The sequence below is a fragment of the Ranitomeya imitator genome, chromosome 8 (genome assembly GCF_032444005.1).
Source record: "Ranitomeya imitator isolate aRanImi1 chromosome 8, aRanImi1.pri, whole genome shotgun sequence".
In the NCBI taxonomy this organism is placed as follows: Eukaryota; Metazoa; Chordata; class Amphibia; order Anura; family Dendrobatidae; genus Ranitomeya; species Ranitomeya imitator.
In genome coordinates this window covers 79530015-79548660 of record NC_091289.1, presented here as the reverse complement: position 1 = coordinate 79548660, position 18646 = coordinate 79530015, and the positions used below count along the sequence as shown (strand labels likewise).

Sequence of the window (18646 nt, the reverse complement as noted above, 5' to 3'; positions counted from 1 at the left end):
GCTCTTGCACACTGGGGCAACGCATCCGGGTTCCAGCACCGCCAGCTGGTTCTCGGCAGTGTTCTTGTCACAGGTACTCCCTCGTACCAAGCCTGGTTTCAGCACCGTCAGCTGTTTCCGGGTTGTGTCAAGTTCACTGAGACGCCTATGCTTGCCCCGTCGTGGTGCGGTCGGGTTAGCCAACTCCAGGGTGCCTCCAGTTAAGGAGCTTCCTATGTGGGCTGCGTGAACTGGTAGTCAAGGCTGGTTCTGTAGTGCCAGTAGGCCCAGCTCCCCCTGTAGGACTGTTGGGTTCGGTAACTGCGGCTGCCTCGCGGCCTAGCTGTTCTCTCCTCTCCTGTGGGCCTTCGGGTCCACCTCCTGGTTCCAGCACCGTCAGCTGGTTCCAGGCCGAGCCTTTGGCTTAGGTGCCTCCTCCTGGGTATCCGAGTTCCGCCAACGTCAGGCGGTCCTTGGTAGTGCTTTTAAGCGCGGGCACCTACAGCTTAGTAACCGGGTTCCAGCACCGTCAGCTGGTCCTCGGTCGTGCCATTGGCTCTTGCACACTGGGGCAACGCATCTGGGTTCCAGCAACGCCAGCTGGTTCTCGGCAGTGTTTTTGTCACAGGTACTCCCTCGTGCCAAGCCTGGTTTCAGCACCGTCAGCTGTTTCCGGGTTGTGTCAAGCTCACTGAGACGCCTATGCTTGCCCCATCGTGGTGCGGTCGGGTTAGCCAACTCCAGGGTGCCTCCAGTTTAGGAGCTTCCTATGTGGGCTGCGTGAACTGGTAGTCAAGGCTGGTTCTGTAGTGCCAGTAGGCCCAGCTTCACCTGTAGGACTGTTGGGGTTCGGTAACTGCGGCTGCCTCGCGGCCTAGCTGTTCTCTCCTCTCCTGTGGGCCTTCAGGTCCACCACCTGGTTCCAGCACCGTCAGCTGGTTCTCGGCAGTGTCTTTTGCTCTTGTTCCTTCTGCTCCCCATCCTGGTTCCAGTACCGTCAGCTGGTTCCGGGCAGAGCCTTTGGCTTAGGTGCCTCCTTCTGGGTATCCAAGTTCCACCAACGTCAGGTGGTCCTTGGTAGTGCTTTCAGGCACGGGTACCTCCTGCTTAGTAACCGGGTTCCAGTAACGTCAGCTGGTCCTCGGTAGTTCCATAGGCTCTTGAACCTTCGGGTAGCCATACGAGTTCCAGTTCCATCAGCTGGTTCTTGGCATTTTCTCAGCCTTCTTGTACCTTCTGCTACATTTCCAAGTTGAAGACCCTAAAGTCGACGACCCGGAAGACCACCCCGATGACGACGACGACGACCCGGAAGACCACCCCGATGACGACGACGACGACGACGGCGGAGACGACGACGGCGGAGACGACGACGGCTAAGACGACGACGGCGGAGATGACGACACTGGAGACGACGACCCTGGAGACGACGACATGGAAGACCGAGAAGCAGAAGAACAAGAGGCTGCAGAACAAAGAGCAGAAGAACATTAAGCATAAGACTTAATATCAGAGCAAAAGATATTATCTAAATTATATGCAGAAGAAGACTAAGCAGTGTATGGGGGTGAGTCCGTTCCACCTCGTGGTGCCCCTGGATAAAGCCTGATGCTGCAGGCCAAACTGAACGCGGACAAATGTAACTTTTGTGACTGGCAGAACGGAAGGTGTAATCTTCCAACTTTTATAGATAACAACTACGGGAATGCCTGTCACAAATGAGAATATGATGAAGAAGTAGAATAGGAAGAATAATAACAGTGGAATAAAAAGAATATGTAGAATAGGAAGAATAATAATAGTTGAATAAAATGAATATGAAGAATGTAATCAAAAAAAAAAAAGGTAAAGGATGAAGAAGAAGATGAATAAGGTGAAGAAGAAGTTGATGTCAAGGATGCTGATGATGATGAAGATGAAAGTGTGGGAAAAGAAAAAAAAAAAAGAAAAAAAAGAAGGGGAAGGGCGTGGAATAGTGAAACATCAATATCTGACAAAATCAAAAAAAAAATTTACATAGTCAATATCTTTGTCACTCCGAACGTCTTAAAAAAAAACAAAAAACATGCTATTCTATTTGATTGGGATAAACCTCTATGACTTTAATGTCTCCGCCACCTCCCCAAATACATCCGGCATTATTCTTAGTTGTTTTCCTTCATGTAGAATGAACCTACAAGGCAAGAAAGGGTTTATTTTAATTCCGATATTTTGGTCCCATTGACTTGCATTGGGATCGGGTATCGGTATCGGCGATATCCGATATTTTTTGAATATCGGCCGATCCTATCCGATACCGATACTTTCCGATATCGGAAGGTATCGCTCAACACTAGTTATAACGCTTTCTTGTAAATGTGTTTATTAAAAACTTGGAGGCTAGTTAATGAATATATTTATTGGGGTTAGGATTTTTGTTGAAGCGAATCAATTCACAGGACCTGGTTCTTTGGTCATGTTAGTAATCTGTGGCAGCTGGATTGGAGTCCTGAGATCCACTTCCTATCTCATGGCATCTCCAGTCCCTCTTTTGCATGTCACACTTGTGACATCAAGCCTGGCCAACTAATCAAAAGAACAGCTGCAGATGCCAAAATGAAAGACGCAGTTTTCACAGCTCTTAGCAGCCACAGATTACTGATGTGGCCAAGAGACCAGGTCTTGTAAATTAATTTACAACAACTCCAAAAACAAGAATAGAATAAACATATACTCACCACTCCATGCTCCTGTGTTGTTGACGGTTCCAAGCAGACACCGCAGTGAAGAAATGTGACAAGGCTGGTGAGATGGTTGGATGGTGTCTGTATATAATGCACACACATTCAAGCAACCATGGGATTTTGCCATTTGTACAATTAGGACGCTTGTTCAACTGGTTAAGCAGAAGAGTCTTGTAAGACTTTTAACTCCATCCCTGGTTTCAGTAGTGTCACTTTCCTGGTTTTGATTCTGGCTTACTCCCAATTTACTAAAAAATTTACTTCACTTTTTATCTTTATGATAAGGCTTCTTTTATCTTCTACTACTGGTCAATGACTATTTTGAGGACCTGAAGTCCATATCTATGTGAATGTGTTAAAGGTTGAGGCCTTTTAATGGCTAACTGAAAAGATGGTAACAAATTGCCAGCATTCGAGACTACACAGGTCTCTTCATCAGGCAAAGACCTCTGTAGTCTCGAAAGCTTGCAATTTGTTACCATCTTTTCAGTTAGCCATTAAAAGGTATCAACCACTGAGGACTCTCAATTCTAAATATTTTTCTATCTACTGGCTAACACGGTACCAAGATATGTATCTTTCCTGTATTAAAGGTTGAGGATCATAATATCAATTAGATTCCATATCCCAATCTTGCCTGTGTCCTGGCTATTGAGGCACTTAAGACGTTGGTTAAGGTGAACAATCTTTACAAGATTATCCCCAAAATATGTGTCCTGGGGGTTCTTGACATGACTTTGTCAAAACATAAGTGTGCGAGCAATGATGAAGCTTCTAAGGTGGTTTTGAAACATTGATTGCCTAAGTCTGTATTAGTAGAAGAACTAAGAATATTTAAAAAGGTTTTTCTGGATCAACCAAAAAATGGCTGAAGGCAGTAAATGCATAAGGCATTTAACAAAACCATATAAATCATGGGCATTAAAAATGCCCATAACATAATTGATTCTAAAACCCTTGCACTTTGAGATTTTAAAGGCTGACTCGTGAAAATCTGTTGTGAATGTGCTATGGGTGTGCAGCTGAATCAATGAGGATAAACCTAATGTTTAGTGTGGCTAAATCTTGGCTTTTATTACCAGAACCTGCCATGATAAAAAGCAATTTCAAACAAACAATATTTCAAGTTAAAATATTTGTGGCATGTTAACAGACTTGCTGAAAACCAGTTTATCAGATATGACATGTAAAACCTTATCAAATCTGACACGTGAACAGACACTATTACATAAATTGTTGGAATATTTTAAGAAATGGAACTTTGCAGGTTTATGTTTAATACATTTTATGGAATGTTTTATGCAAGGAGGAAAACAACTAGGATATATAATTATGCTGAGAATAAATGACAGACATGTGGAATAGATTTACTAATTATGTGACATCTGAAGGCAATTGGTCACTCAGGATTTTATTTAGGGGTATCAGACTACAGGGGGCTGAATACAAATGCACGTCACAAATTTCAAACTTATATTTTTAAAATATTTTGAAAACAATGTATCATCTGTTTTACACTTCACAAATACTTGCAACATTGTATCGGTATATCACATAAAATCCCAATAAAATACATTTATGGGTATAGTGTGAAAAATGTGGAAAAGCTCCAAGGGTATGAATACTTTTTCAAGGCACTGTAAGTGTGTATTATATCTTTGTGACCTTGATTTTATCAGATCTCCTTGGCTTATCAGTTATACAAGATTTACTTATTTTATTTCCATAGTTAAGTATTGTTTTGGCGTTACCTTAATTCATTTCTAAACTGACTTTATCACTTATGATTATTGAATGTTAGTTGTAAGATTATCAGACTATATTGCATAATACAGACCCCTTTGCCTATTAAATAAATGGAAATAAAGATAAAGTTTTTGTACTCATTGCATAATCATATCATGTCTGATGTGTAAGCAGATAAACTAAATTCCTGAATGAATACATCAAGTGCCAAGTGTCACTGCATGTACTAGTACCCTGTTTGTTAATGAAATTTCACAATGACTATTTTGTTTCCTGATAGGTGACCCATCACCCATGTCATACCGACCATAAACTATAAATACTCATAAGTTGCGCATGATCACTGGTGTGGAGGCAGCAATGGCCAAGGTTCTCCTCTGGACTGGTAAGTGCTTAACATGCTTTTTAAAAAATAAAGTAGAATTTAAAGTCCATTCAGCCTCTTTTATATGTTATACAGATAATGGTACTTTAACACATATGATGAAATATTGTGCGTACTGTACCTCTTAGAAAAAGATAGAGTCCTTCTGTTCTGTTGCTATAGTTATTTTTCCTAGTTAATTACCTAGTTAATATAAACTTCCAGACAAACACACTAACAGTTTATTCAGATATTAGTTTTTCATGTACAAGTTCTTTCCATTTTTTTCAGATAGAACTTGTACCTATGTTGCTGTTCACATGCCCATGTATTTTTGTAGATCAATTGGTCCACAAAAAATGTCAGGGACATGTCTTAAAACGATCTAAGTCTTGATCATATACACCAATTGAAGTCTATGGGTCTATGAAAAAATCAGACAGCACTAATGCCATTTGTGTGCGATTCATTTTTCATAGACCGTTTAATAGGAGAAGCTTCAGAAACTGATGAAACTCTGACCAAACTAATGGTAAAACAGGCACACAAACAAAATGCTGACATAACGCTGATCAAAAAGACTTATGAAACTTGGTGTTAGGGGTCGAGTTCCCGCTTCTGCACAGGGGGAATCTCGGGCCGTTTCTGCTGCGGTCTCCCATTCTTCTCCTGCCGCAGTGGAGCCTGCTCAGCAGAGATGACGGTCCTTGCGTCTGGCTCAGTCTCACTCTGTGCTTAGGCTTGCTGTTGCTTTCCCAGCTTTTGCCTTTAAAACCAGTGCTGGGCAGCAGCGAGCGGACGCTTTTGGGACCAAGTCTTGCTTTTTCCCTTCTGAGCATGCCCAGGGTGAGATCTCCCGTTGGAGATCGAGGGTCACATGCTCAGATGCTGCAGTGGTTCCCATTGGTCCTCCTGGAAGGTCCTGAAGGTGCTAACTTCTGTGGCAGCTTCCCATTGGTCCTTTATTGGAAGGTCCTGAACGTGCTGCAGCTATATAAGCTTTGCATGACCGCACAGCCATGTGCTAGTGTACAATTGCATACGTGTGTTTTTTGTGAGTGCAAGTCGTTCATTAAATACCCCTACCCTATTGTATGACTGTTCGCGTAAGGAGTATGGCTGCTATCTAGTGCCCGACTAACCACTCAACGTGTTACACACGAATCAACGTCTATTGCTGTGACCGCCAGTGCGGTGCCACGCGCCAGTAGTGCGCTTCCTAACCCACTTCCGGGTGCTTAGTGGTGTCTGCCAGCACGGCACAGTTCCCACTTCGGTGCTCTAACTATATCTAACAGTTATCTAACACAGGCAGTTGCGGTGTTGTGTGCGCAAGTAGTCTGTACGGACTTCAACCCTGAGTCTTGGGATTGAGTTCGCTGACTCCTTGCTTGCACTCTAGTGCGGTATTGCAGACCTGTGGCTTTACAGGGTTCGCTTCCACCGCCATATAGCGCTGCCATTTACTAGCAGCAGGTTTTCACCTGCACGGTGGACCCCGGACTCCGAACGCACCAATATTATTTCACCTTATACTTGGTGCATTCCGCCAGTCCTAATAGAACACTAGCGCCAGGGTCTGGCTAGTAAATGGCGGACGATCAGCGTTTACAGCGGTACATCCAGCAGCTGGAGGGAAGGTTGGCGGCTCTAGAGCGTTCAACCTCAGCTGTGGATGTCACTGCTGTCGCTGTTCAGGCTGCAAATGTAGCCGCAGCCAGTTTGTCCGCTGCCACCCCTGCTCCGACTATTTCCCATCTCCTGCTTCCTGACAAGATTGCTGGTGACAGTAAACAATGTCGCGGATTCGTGAGCCAGTGCTCCATACACCTCGAGCTCCAGGCGGCGTGTTTCCCTACGGAACGGGCGAAAGTGGGATTTATTTTATCTCTCTTGTTGGGCAGGGTGTTGGAGTGGGCAATGCCACTTTGGGAGTGTGATGATCGTGTGGTACAGAGTGCTCCTCTCTTTCTGGATGCTCTGAAGCAGGTCTTTTTGGGACCCCGTATTACCCACGATACCGCGTTATTGACAATTACTCAGGGCTCGTCCGTGGTCAGCCAGTTTGCCGTCCAGTTCCGGACTCTAGCCTCAGAGTTAGAGTGGTCAGATAAAGTTCTAATTCCGGTGTTCTGGAAGGGACTGGCAGACCACGTTAAGGATGCCTTGGCCACCACGGAGATACCCGCCACACTGGAGGAACTTATTTCTATATCTACCCGCATCTACCTCCGTTTTCACGAGCGGAGGTTAGAGCGGACCCAGTGTAGGCAGAGGTTTCGACTGGCTCCCACCTTCGCCAGACCTCTTGAATCTCCCATTCTGGTGTCCGACTCCAATGAGGCCATGGAGGTTTCTCGAGTGGGACCTAAGCCTCAGGCCGCTCAAGGACCCATGGTTAATAAAAAATTGTCACCAAATAGGACATTACACCAATAAATGTCCACGGCAGTCGGGAAAACGATCGCGTCTAGAACCATTGGGGGAGGTTCACTAGACACAGCAGCATTTTCCTCTAAACTGTCCTTTAAAGGGACAATCCTGTTTTACTCATCCACTCTAGCAGGCAAGCTTTGTGTGGATTCAGGAGCAGAGGGAAATTTCATGTCCTCTGGCTTTTGCTCTGCGCCACGCTGTACCACTTGTAATGCTCGCCAAACCTGTAACAGTTAGAGTTGTGAATGGGTCGACACTTCCACAGCAAATCACACACCAAACTGTTCCATTCTCGTTGTTCATGTCCCCTTCCCACCAGGAGATTATTTCCCTTATTGTCCTTCCCGAGGGAATGTATGAGATTTTACTGGGAACACCCTGGCTCCGTTTCCACTCCCCACATATTGAGTGGTCCTCAGGGAGAATATTGGGTTGGAGTGAGTCTTGTATGGGCAGGTGTGTGAAAGAGTGTGTACAGGTTTCTACTACCGAGATACCCGCAGACCTTTCTTCTCTTCCCAAGTGCTACTGGGGTTATGCAGACGTATTCTCTAAAAATGGCTGCAGAGACTCTACCGCCTCATCGACTCTACGACTGTCCTATTGATCTCTTGCCTGGAGCGGAACCTCTTCGGGGAAGGGTATATCCCCTCTCTCTCCCTGAGACGGAGGCTATGTCTCAATACATCCAGGAGAATTTGGCAAGAGGGTTCATTAGGAAGTCAGTGTCTCCTGCAGGGGTGGGATTCTTCTTCGTACAGAAGACGAACGGGGAATTACGTCCTTGCATTGATTACAGGGGTCTTAATGCCATCACCATTAAAAATAAGTACCCGTTGCCCCTGATTTCTGAGCTCTTTGACAAGCTAAGGGGAGCAAAGGTATTCACCAAACTAGATCTGTGGGGTGCCTACAACCTGATTCGCATCCGTGAGGGGGACGAATGGAAAACGGCTTTTAATACCAGGGATGGGCACTATGAGTATCAGGTGATGCCCTTCGGGCTCTGTAATGCCCCAGCCGTTTTTCAGGACTTTGTCAACGATATCTTCCGGGATATGCTTTCCACCTCAGTCGTAGTCTATCTGGATGATATTCTCATCTTCTCTCCAGATACTGACTCCCACCGGAGAGATGTTGGCAGAGTCTTCGAACTCTTACGGGCGAATTCCCTTTATGCAAAGTTGGAGAAGTGTGTGTTTGAGCAGGAGTCTTTACCTTTCCTGGGCTATATCATCTCCGCCCAGGGTTTGGCTATGGATCCTGCCAAACTACAGGCTGTGATGGACTGGCAAGAACCTCATTGTCTTAAAGCGGTGCAGCGCTTTATGGGGTTCATAAATTACTATCGCCAGTTCATTCCCCACTTCTCAACTTTGGTAGCTCCTTTGGTATCCCTCACCAAGAAGGGTGCGAATCCCAAATTGTGGTCTGAAGAGGTCTCCAAGGCCTTCACTTCTATAAAGTCTCATTTTGCTAGCGCTCCCATCTTACATCATCCCGATGTGGATAAGCCATTCCTAATGGAGGTGGATGCCTCATCCGTTGGTGCTGGAGCAGTCCTCTATCAAGAGGATGCTCAAGGTCGGAAGCATTCATGCTTCTTCTTCTCAAAGACCTTCACACCAGCGGTGAGAAATTACTCCATCGGGGATAGGGAGTTGCTAGCAATGAAGTTGGCCTTTTCGGAGTGGAGACATCTTTTGGAAGGTGCTCGGTTTCCCTTCCAAGTCTTCACGGACCACAAAAATTTGGTCTATTTGCATACAGCCCAGCCGCTGAATTCTCATCAGGCCAGATGGTCCTTGTTCTTCTCCCGGTTCCACTTCACTCTCCATTATCTCGCCGGGGAGAAGAACATTCGTGCTGACGCCCTCTCTTGCTCCCTTGTGTCAACTGACGCAGAGGAAGAGGAGCCTTGGCTTATTGTCCCTTCGGAGAGTCTGAGAACTGTAGCTCCGATTTCGCTAGAGTCTGTGCCTCCGGGCAAGACTTTTGTTCCTATCAATTTGCAACCAGAGGTTTTCTCTTGGGCTCATTCGTCCAGAGTGGGTGGACACTTTGGGGCAAAGAGGACATCTGAGTTGCTGGCGAGAATGTACTGGTGGCCACATATGGTTCGTGACGTCGGAGACTATGTTCAGGCATGTGTCTCTTGTGCCAAAAATAAGTCTCTCCGACAGCAGCCAGCTGGTTTGTTATACCCTCTGCCGGTGGCAGACAGGCCCTGGGAGATGGTCGGGATGGACTTTGTGGTGGGTTTGCCCAAGTCACGTGGCTGTACCATCATTTGGGTAATCACCGACCATTTTTCTAAAATGGTGCACATGGTGCCGCTTCCTCGGCTACCTTCTGCACGGGCCTTGGCAGCGTTGTTTATTAAACATATCTTCCGCCTTCACGGTATGCCGGACAAAATTGTCAGTGATCGGGGTCCCCAGTTTGCATCTCGGTTCTGGAGAGAGCTTTGTCATCTTCTCAGTATTGAGTTAAATATCTCTTCTACCTATCATTCTGAGACGAATGGGTTGGTAGAGAGAGCCAACCAGACCTTGGTCACATATCTGCGACATTTTGTCTCTGCTAGGCAAGATGACTGGGCATCTTTGCTATCGTGGGCGGAGTTTGCTCTGAACAACGCTGTAGCCGACTCCACTGGACAGACTCCATTCCTCCTTAACTATGGTCAGCATCCGTGGGTGCCTGTGCCCATGCCCGTGTCTTCCGCCGATTCCAGGGTGGCAGACTGGGCTGTGGAGGCACAGGACATTTGGGATCACACTCAGGATGCCATTCGGGCTTCCAATGAGAGAATGAGGTCCTCCGCCGATGCACATCGGCGCCCCGCTCCGACCTTTGCTCCCGGCGACTTAGTGTGGCTCTCCGCTAGTGTTAAGCATTCCGATACCGCAAGTATCGGGTATCAGCCGATATTTGCGGTATCGGAATTCCGATACCGAGTTCCAATATTTTTGTGATATCGGGAGTCGGTATCGGGATTAAGATTAATGTGTAAAATAAAGAATAAAAATAAAAAATATTGTTAACTTACCCTCTGACGCGCCCTGGTCGTCACTGCTGCAACCGCTTTGCTTTCGTTCCGAAGAATGAGCGCGTAAAGGGCCTTCGATGACGTCGCGGCTTGTGATTGGTCCCTGAGCGGTCATGTGACCGCTCACGCAACCAATCACAAGCCGCGACGTCATCGAAGGTCATTAACGCGCTCATTCTTTGGAACGAAAGCAAGGCGGTTGCAGCGGTGACGACCAGGGCGCGTCAGAGGGTAAGTATATCAATATTTTTTATTTTTATTCTTTATTTTACACATAAATATGGATCCCAGGGCCTGAAGGAGAGCTTCCTCTCCTTCAGACCCTGGGATCCATTACAGGATACCTTCCGATATTTGTGTCCCATTGACTTGTATTGGTATAGGATATCGGTAAAGGCGATATCCGATATTTTTCAGATATTGGCCGATACCATCCGATACCGATACTTTCAAATATCGGACGGTATCGCTCAACACTACTCTCTGCCCATAACATCAGGCTGCGAGTTGAGTCCAGTAAGTTTGCACCTCGCTACTTGGGTCCTTTTAAGGTCCACAAACAGGTTAATCCTGTGGTCTACCATTTAGCCCTTCCGCCTCACCTAGGTATCATCGACACCTTTCATGTGTCCCTTTTGAAGCCCGTATACATGTCCCGGTTTTCCGAGTCATCTGCTGGGACATCGGGTTCGTATAGGGACGATTACGAGGTGAATGCCATTCTGGGGTACAAGGTGGTACGTGGCAAAAAATTTTATCTGGTGGATTGGAAGGGCTGTGGTCCTGAGAGCTTGCTGAGCACATTCGGGCTCCGCAGCTCATTGCTGCCTTTGAGCATAGCGAGGCCCAGGGGGGAAGGGCGCTAGGGGGGTAATGTTAGGGGTCGAATTCCCACTTCTGCACAAGGGGAATCTCGGGCCGTTTCTGCTGCGGTCTCCCATTCTTCTCCTGCCGCAGTGGAGCCTGCTCAGCGGAGACGACGGTCCTTGCGTCTGGCTAAGTCTCACTCTGTGCTTAGGCTTGCTGTTGCTTTCCCAGCTTTTGCCTTTATAGCCAGTGCTGGGCAGCAGCGAGCGGACACTTTTGGGATTAAGTCCTGCTTTTTCCCTTCTGAGCATGCCCAGGGTGAGATCTCCCATTGGAGATCGAGGGTCACATGCTCAGATGCTGCAGCGGTTCCCATTGGTCCTCCTGGAAGGTCCTGAAGGTGCTAACTTTTGTGGCAGCTTCCCATTGGTCCTTTATTGGAAGGTCCTGAACGTGCTGCAGCTATATAAGCTTCGCATGACCGCACGGCCATGCGCTAGTGTACAATTGTATACGTGTGTTTTGTTGTGAGTGCAAGTCGTTCATTAAATACCCCTACCCTATTGTATGACTGTTTGCGTAAGGTGTATGGCTGCTATCTAGCACCCGTCTAACCTCTCAACGTGTTACACACTAATCAGTGGCTATTGCTGTGACCGCCAGTGCGGCACCACGTGCCAGTAGTGCGCTTCCTAACCCACGTCCGGGTGCTTAGTGGTGTCTGCCAGCACGGCACAGTTCGGACTTCGGTGCTCTAACTATATCTAACAGTTATCTAACACAGGCAGTTGCGGTGTTGTGCGCAAGTAGTCTGTACAGACTTCAACCCTTAGTCTTGGGATTGAGTTCGCTGACTACTTGCTTGCACTCATTAATGCAGTATTGCGGACCTGTGGCTTTACAGGGTTCGCTTCCACCGCCATATAGCACTGCCATTTACTAGCAGCAGGTTTTCACCTGCACGGTGGACCCTGGACTGCGAACGCACTAATATTATTTCACCTTATACTTGGTGCGTTCCGCCAGTCCTAACACTTGGATTCTTGTTTTTTCCATATGAGAAAAATCAGACATCTGAATGAGCCCTTATTTATATCACAAATGAAGACAACAATGGTGTAGATACGATTGTTACTTCTGAGACTTACTTCCTGAATATCCTCATGCTTCTTGGTTGATTTTTAAAATACCACAATATCACTGCCATGAATGAATCGCTTTCATTTCACAATAAGATAATGGGATGTTTCAATCCTGCAATTCTTTAAAACATTTCTAAAATTAACCCATTCCAGTTTGTGCCATTTTGGGTTCATTTTCTGCTTTTGTTTATCCCTGCCTCCTAATTTTTTATTTTCTAGTTGACATCACTATATGAGTAGAGATGAATGCATCTGTGAAGATTCAAATTCTGCGAATCATGAAATTTGATTAGCAGTGAAAATATTTTCTGTGAATTTATGGTACAGTCCAAGAGTATAATGTAGGATAAAAGCAAAATAAAATAATACTCACCTCACCTGAAATCCCCACAGTTCATTTTCAGTCTCGGAACCTCTTCTATTCTCTTTTTCCCATTGTGTGCATTTTCTGTGGCCTTCTTCACTTCAGACCCTGGCTTCCAGTTTGACAAGACCTCTGACTGACTTCAGCCTGTGGCATGGTATAACTTGGGCAATACGTGTAGTAACATCATGACATTGCAACATTTACTGCAATGGCATGGATCAAAGTGACGTCCAAAGCCTTGTCCAGCTTTAAGATCTGGCCTGGACTGAAGATTCAAAGGAGAATGCCACATGCCTGTCCCCCTATGGTTTGGCAAATGACCTCAGCTGGCCATCATTTTACTGAATTCATGCGAAGCAAACTGCAACAACTCCATATTCTGTAGAATAGGGACTTTTGTAAAATTCAAGGCAAATTCAATTTCACTCAAATAAATTTGCCCATCTACTATATAATTATCTAAGGGTCACTTCTGTCTTTCTGTCTGTCTGTCCTTCTGTCTGTCACGGATATTTATTGGTCGTGGCCTCTGTCTGTCATGGAATCCAAGTCGCTGATTGGTCGTGGCAAAACACCCACGACCATTGCCACGACCAATCAGCGACGGCCATAGTCCAGCAGCAATATGGCCGCTCTTTCCACCCTGCAGTCAATGCCCGCTCCATTCTCCCCTCCAGTGTATATCCAGTCAGCCCTCACACAGGGTTAATGCCAGCGTTACCGGAGCATGGTGTAACGCACTCCGGTTATGCAGCTATTAACCCTGTGTGACCAACTTTTTACTATTGATGCTGCATATGCAGCATCAATAGTAAAACAATCTAATGTTAAAAATAATAATATTACAAAAAAAAAGGTTATTCTCACCCTCTGACGTGCATGCTGTCCTCGGCAGTGCAAGCGGCAGGTTCCGGTTAAAAAGATGCTATGCGAGAAGGACCTTCCATGCCGTCACGGTCATGTGACCGCGACGTCATCACAGGTCCTGCGCTCACACTAACCCTGGCATCGGAAGCTGCCGCGTGCACCGCACACAGGCGACAGGACTACAAGGGGCCTTCGGAGGGTGAGTATATGTTTCTTTTTTTATTTTTTAACCTGTTACATACGTGGCTGGGCAATATACTATGTAGCTGGGCAATATACTACATGACTGGCCAATATACTACGTGGCTGGGCAATATACTATGTGGCTGGGCAATATACTACGCCACTAGGCAATATACTACGTTGCTGGGCAATGTACTACGTGGCTGGGCAATGTACTACGTGGCTGGGCAATATACTACGTCACTGGGCAATATACTACGTGGACATGCATATTCTAGAATACCCGATGCGTTAGTATCGGGCCACCATCTAGTTTCTACATATGCTTGACTTTAGAGGGATGAGTTTAAATTTAAATGCGAACATTTAATCCACCACACGATCTACTGAAAAATGAGAAAAAAAATTCTTTGGTGGATTGGAAAAACAATCCAATTCAATGATTATTTCTTTGGTTTTCTTTTTTTCATTGTTTGTTAACCCCTTAGTGACAGAGCCAATTTGGTACTTAATGACCGAGCCAATTTTTGCAATTTTGACTACTGTCAATTTATGAGGTTATAACTCTGGAACGCTTCAACGGATCCCACTGATTCTGAGATTGTTTTTTCGTGACATATTGTACTTCATGTTAGTGGTAACATTTCTTCGATATTACTTGCGATTATTTATGAAAAAAACGGAAATATGGCGAAAATTTTTAAAATTTTGCAATTTTCAAACTTTGTATTTTTATGCCCTTAAATCAGAGTGATATGTCACGAAAAATAGTTAATAAATAACATTTCCCACATGTCTACTTTACATCAGCACAATTTTGGAAACAAAATTTTTTTTTGTTAGCGAGTTATAAGGGTTAAAAATTGACCAGCAATTTCTCATTTTTACAACACCATTTTTTTTTAGGGACCACATCACATTTGAAGTCATTTTGAGGGGTCTATATGATAGAAAATACCCAAGTGTGACACCATTCTAAAAACTGCACCCCTCAATGTGCTCAAAACCACATTCAAGAAGTTTATTAACCCTTTACGTGCTTCACAGGAACTGAAACAATGTGGAAGGAAAAAATGAACCATTTTTTTTATTTTCACAAGTGTAAAAACAGAAATGTAACCATAAATTTTTTTATGCAATTTCTTCTGAATACGCCAATACCCCATATGTGGGGGTAAACCACTTTTTGGGCGCACCGCAGAACTTAGAAGTGAAGGAGCGCCGTTTGACTTTTTCAATGCAGAATTGGCTGGAATTGACATCGGACGCCATGTCACGTTTAGAGAGCCCCTGATGTGCCTAAACAGTGGAAACTCCCCACAAGTGACACGATTTTGGAAACTAGACCCCTTAAGGAACTTATCTAGATGTGTGGTGAGCACTTTGAACCCCCAAGTGCTTCACAGAAGTTTATAACGTAGAGCCGTGAAAATAAAAAATCGCTTTTGTTTAAACAAAAATGATCTTTTCGCCCACAAATTCTTAATTTCACAAGGGTAACAGTAGAAATTAGACCACAAAAGTTGTTGTGCGATTTCTCCTGAATATGTCGATACCCCATATGTGAGGGTAAACCACTGTTTGGGCGCACCGCAGAGCTTGGAAGTAAAGGAACGCCGTTTTACTTTTTCAATGTAGAATTGGCTGGAATTGAGATTGGACGCCATGTCGCGTTTGGAGAGCCCCTGATGTGCCTAAACAGTGGAAACCCCCCACAAGTGACCCCATTTTGGAAACTAGACCCCTTAAGGAACTTATCTAAATGTGTGGTGAGCACTTTGAACCCCCATGTGCTTCACAGAAGTTTATAATGTAGAGCCGTGAAAAAAAAAATTACATTTTTTCTACAAAAATGATTTTTTGCCCACAAATTTTTATTTTCACAAAGGTAACAGGAGAAATTAGACCACTAAAGTTGTTGTGCAATTTCTCCTGAGTACGTCGATACCCAAAATGTGGGGGTAAACCACTGTTTGGGCGCACCGCAGAGCTTGGAAGAGAAAGAGTGCCGTTTTACTTTTTCAATTTAGAATTGGCTGGAATTGAGATCGGAAGCCATGTCGCGTTTGGAGAGCCCCTGATGTACCTAAACAGTAGAAATCCCCCACAAGTGACCCCATTTTGGAAACTAGACCCCCCATGGAACTTATCTAGATGTGTGGTGAGAACTTTGAATGCCCAAGTGCTTCACAGAAGTTTAGAATGCAGAGTCGTGAAAATAAAAAATATTTTTTTTTCCACAAAAAAGATATTGTAGCCCCCAAGTTTTTATTTTCACAAGGGTAACAGGAGAAATTGGACTGCAATAGTTGTTTTCCAATTTATCCCGAGTACGCTGATGCCCCATATGTGGGGGTAAACCACTGTTTGGGCGCACGGCAGAGCTCGGAAGGGAAGGAGCGCCATTTTGGAATGCAGACTTAGATAGAATGGTCTGTGGGCGTTATGTTGCGTTTGCAGAGCTCCTGATGTACCTAAACAGTAGTAACCCCCCACAAGTGACCCCGTTTTGGAAACTAGACCCCCCAAGGAACTTATATAGATGTGTGGTGAGAACTTTGAATGCCCAAGTGCTTCACAGAAGTTTAGAATGCAGAGTCGTGAAAATAAAAAATATTTTTTTTTCCACAAAAAAGATATTGTAGCCCCCAAGTTTTTATTTTCACAAGGGTAACAGGAGAAATTGGACTGCAATAGTTGTTGTCCAATTTATCCCGAGTACGCTGATGCCCCATATGTGGGGGTAAACCACTGTTTGGGCACACGGCAGAGCTCGGAAGGGAAGGAGCGCCGTTTTGGAATGCAGACTTAGATAAAATGGTCTGTGGGCGTTATGTTGTGTTTGCAGAGCTCCTGATGTACCTAAACAGTAGTAACCCCCTACAAGTGACCCCGTTTTGGAAACTAGACCCCCCAAGGAACTTATATAGATGTGTGGTGAGAACTTTGAATGCCCAAGTGCTTCACAGAAATTTATAATGCAGAGTCATAAAAAAATATATATATATTTTTCCACAAAAAAGATTTTGTAGCCCCCAAGTTTTTATTTTCACAAGGGTAACAAGAGAACTTGGACCCCAGAAGTTGTCCAATTTATCCCGAGTAAGCTGATGCCCCATATGTGGGGGTAACCCACTGTTTGGGCGCACGGCAGAGCTCAGAAGGGAGGGAGCACCATTTGACTTTTTGAGCGCAAAATTGGCTGTCGTGTTTGGAGACCCCCTGATGTAACTAAACAGTGGAAACCCCCCAATTCTAGCTCCAACCCTAACCCCAACACACCCCTAACCCTAATCCCAACCTGATCCATAATCCTAATCACTAACCCTAACCATAATCACAACCCTTACCCCAAAACAACCCTAATGTCAACCCTAACCATAACCCTAATCAAAACCCTAAATCCAACACACCCCTAATACTAATCTCAACCCTAACCTCAAACCTAACCCTAATCCCAATACACCCCTAATCACAACCCTAACCCTAACCCTAATCACAACCCTAACCTTAACCCTAATCCCAAACCTAACCCTTATCCCAAGCGTAACCCTAATGCCAACCTTAACCCTAATACCAACCCTAATCCAAACCCTAACCCTAATCCCAACTCTAACCCTAACTTTAGCCCCAACCCTAGCCCTAACTTTAGCCCCAACCCTAACCCTAGCCCTAAGGCTACTTTCACACTTGCGTTGTTTGGCATCCGCCGCAATCCGTCGTTTTGGACAAGAAACGGATCCTGCAAATGTGCCCGCAGGATGCGTTTTTTGCCCATAGACTTATATTGCCGACGGATCATGACGGATGGCCACACGTCGCCTCCGTCGTGCACTGGATCAGTTGTGTTTTGGCGGACCATCGGCACAAAAAAAGTTCAATTAAACTTTTTTTGTACGTCGCATCCGCCATTTCTGACCGCACATGCGTGGCCGTAACTCCGCCCCCTCCTCCCCAGGACATAGATTGGGCAGCAGATGCGTTGAAAAACTACAGCCGCTGCCCACGTTGTGCACAATTTTCACAATGTGCGTCGGTATGTCGGGCCGACGCATTGCGACGGCCCCGTACCGACGTAAGTGTGAAAGAAGCCTAACCCTAAATTTAGCCCCAACCCTAACCCTAAATTTAGCCCTAACCCTAACCCTAAATTTAGCCCCAACCCTAGCCCTAACCCTAGCCCTAACCCTAGCCCTAGCCCTAACACTAACCCTAGCCCTAACCCTAGCCCTAACCCTAACCCTAGCCCTACCCCTAACCCTACCCCTAACCCTAACCCTAACCCTAGCCCTTACCCTAACCCTAACCCTAACCCTAGCCCTAGCCCTAACCCTAGCCCTAACCCTAACCCTAACCCTAGCCCTAACCCTACCCCTAACCCTAGCCCTAACCCTACCCCTAACCCTAACCCTACCCCTAACCCTAATTTTAGCCCCAACTGCTGTTCTCCTGCCGGCCAGCAGATGGAGACAGATGGCGGGCGCACTGCGCATGCGCCCGCCATTTTCTTTTGCCGGCGGCCAGGAGGAGCAGCAGGAGGATCCAGGGACGCAGGTGAGTATTGTAGGGTCCCCGAATCCCCCTATTTCTCTGTCCTCTGATGTGCTATCACATCAGAGGACAGAGAATTACACTTCACTTTTTTTTTTTTTTTGCGGTCGCCGGTAAACAGTTAATTACCGGCGATCGCAAAACAGGGGTCGGTAAAACCGACCCCGATCATGCTCTTTGGGGTCTCGGCTACCCCCGGCCGGCGGGCGCACTGCGCATGTGCCCGCCATTTTTAAGATGGCGGCGCCCACCGGGAGCCATGAGGAGCACCGGGGGAGATAGGTAAGTATTGGGGGGCCACCTGGGACCCCTTTTCTCTGTCCTCCGATGTGCGATCACATCGGAGGACAGAGAAATTAAAAAGAGATCGCTTTTTTTTTTTTTTTTTTGCGATCGCCGGTAAATGGTTAATTACCGGCGATCGCAAAT

The 18646-nt window shown here is 45.7% G+C and overlaps 1 protein-coding gene across 1 annotated transcript in view; it reads left to right on the top strand.

Moving 5' to 3' along the window:
- Positions 1–4799: 4799 nt before the first annotated feature.
- Positions 4800–18646, top strand: part of LOC138647834 (uncharacterized) — a 140995-nt gene continuing 127148 nt past the window's right edge. Inside the window, exon 1 of the mRNA XM_069737116.1 lies at positions 4800–4833. Coding sequence (XP_069593217.1) covers positions 4809–4833 — 25 coding nt within the window. The 5' untranslated portion in view covers positions 4800–4808. The remainder of the gene's footprint in view (positions 4834–18646) is intronic.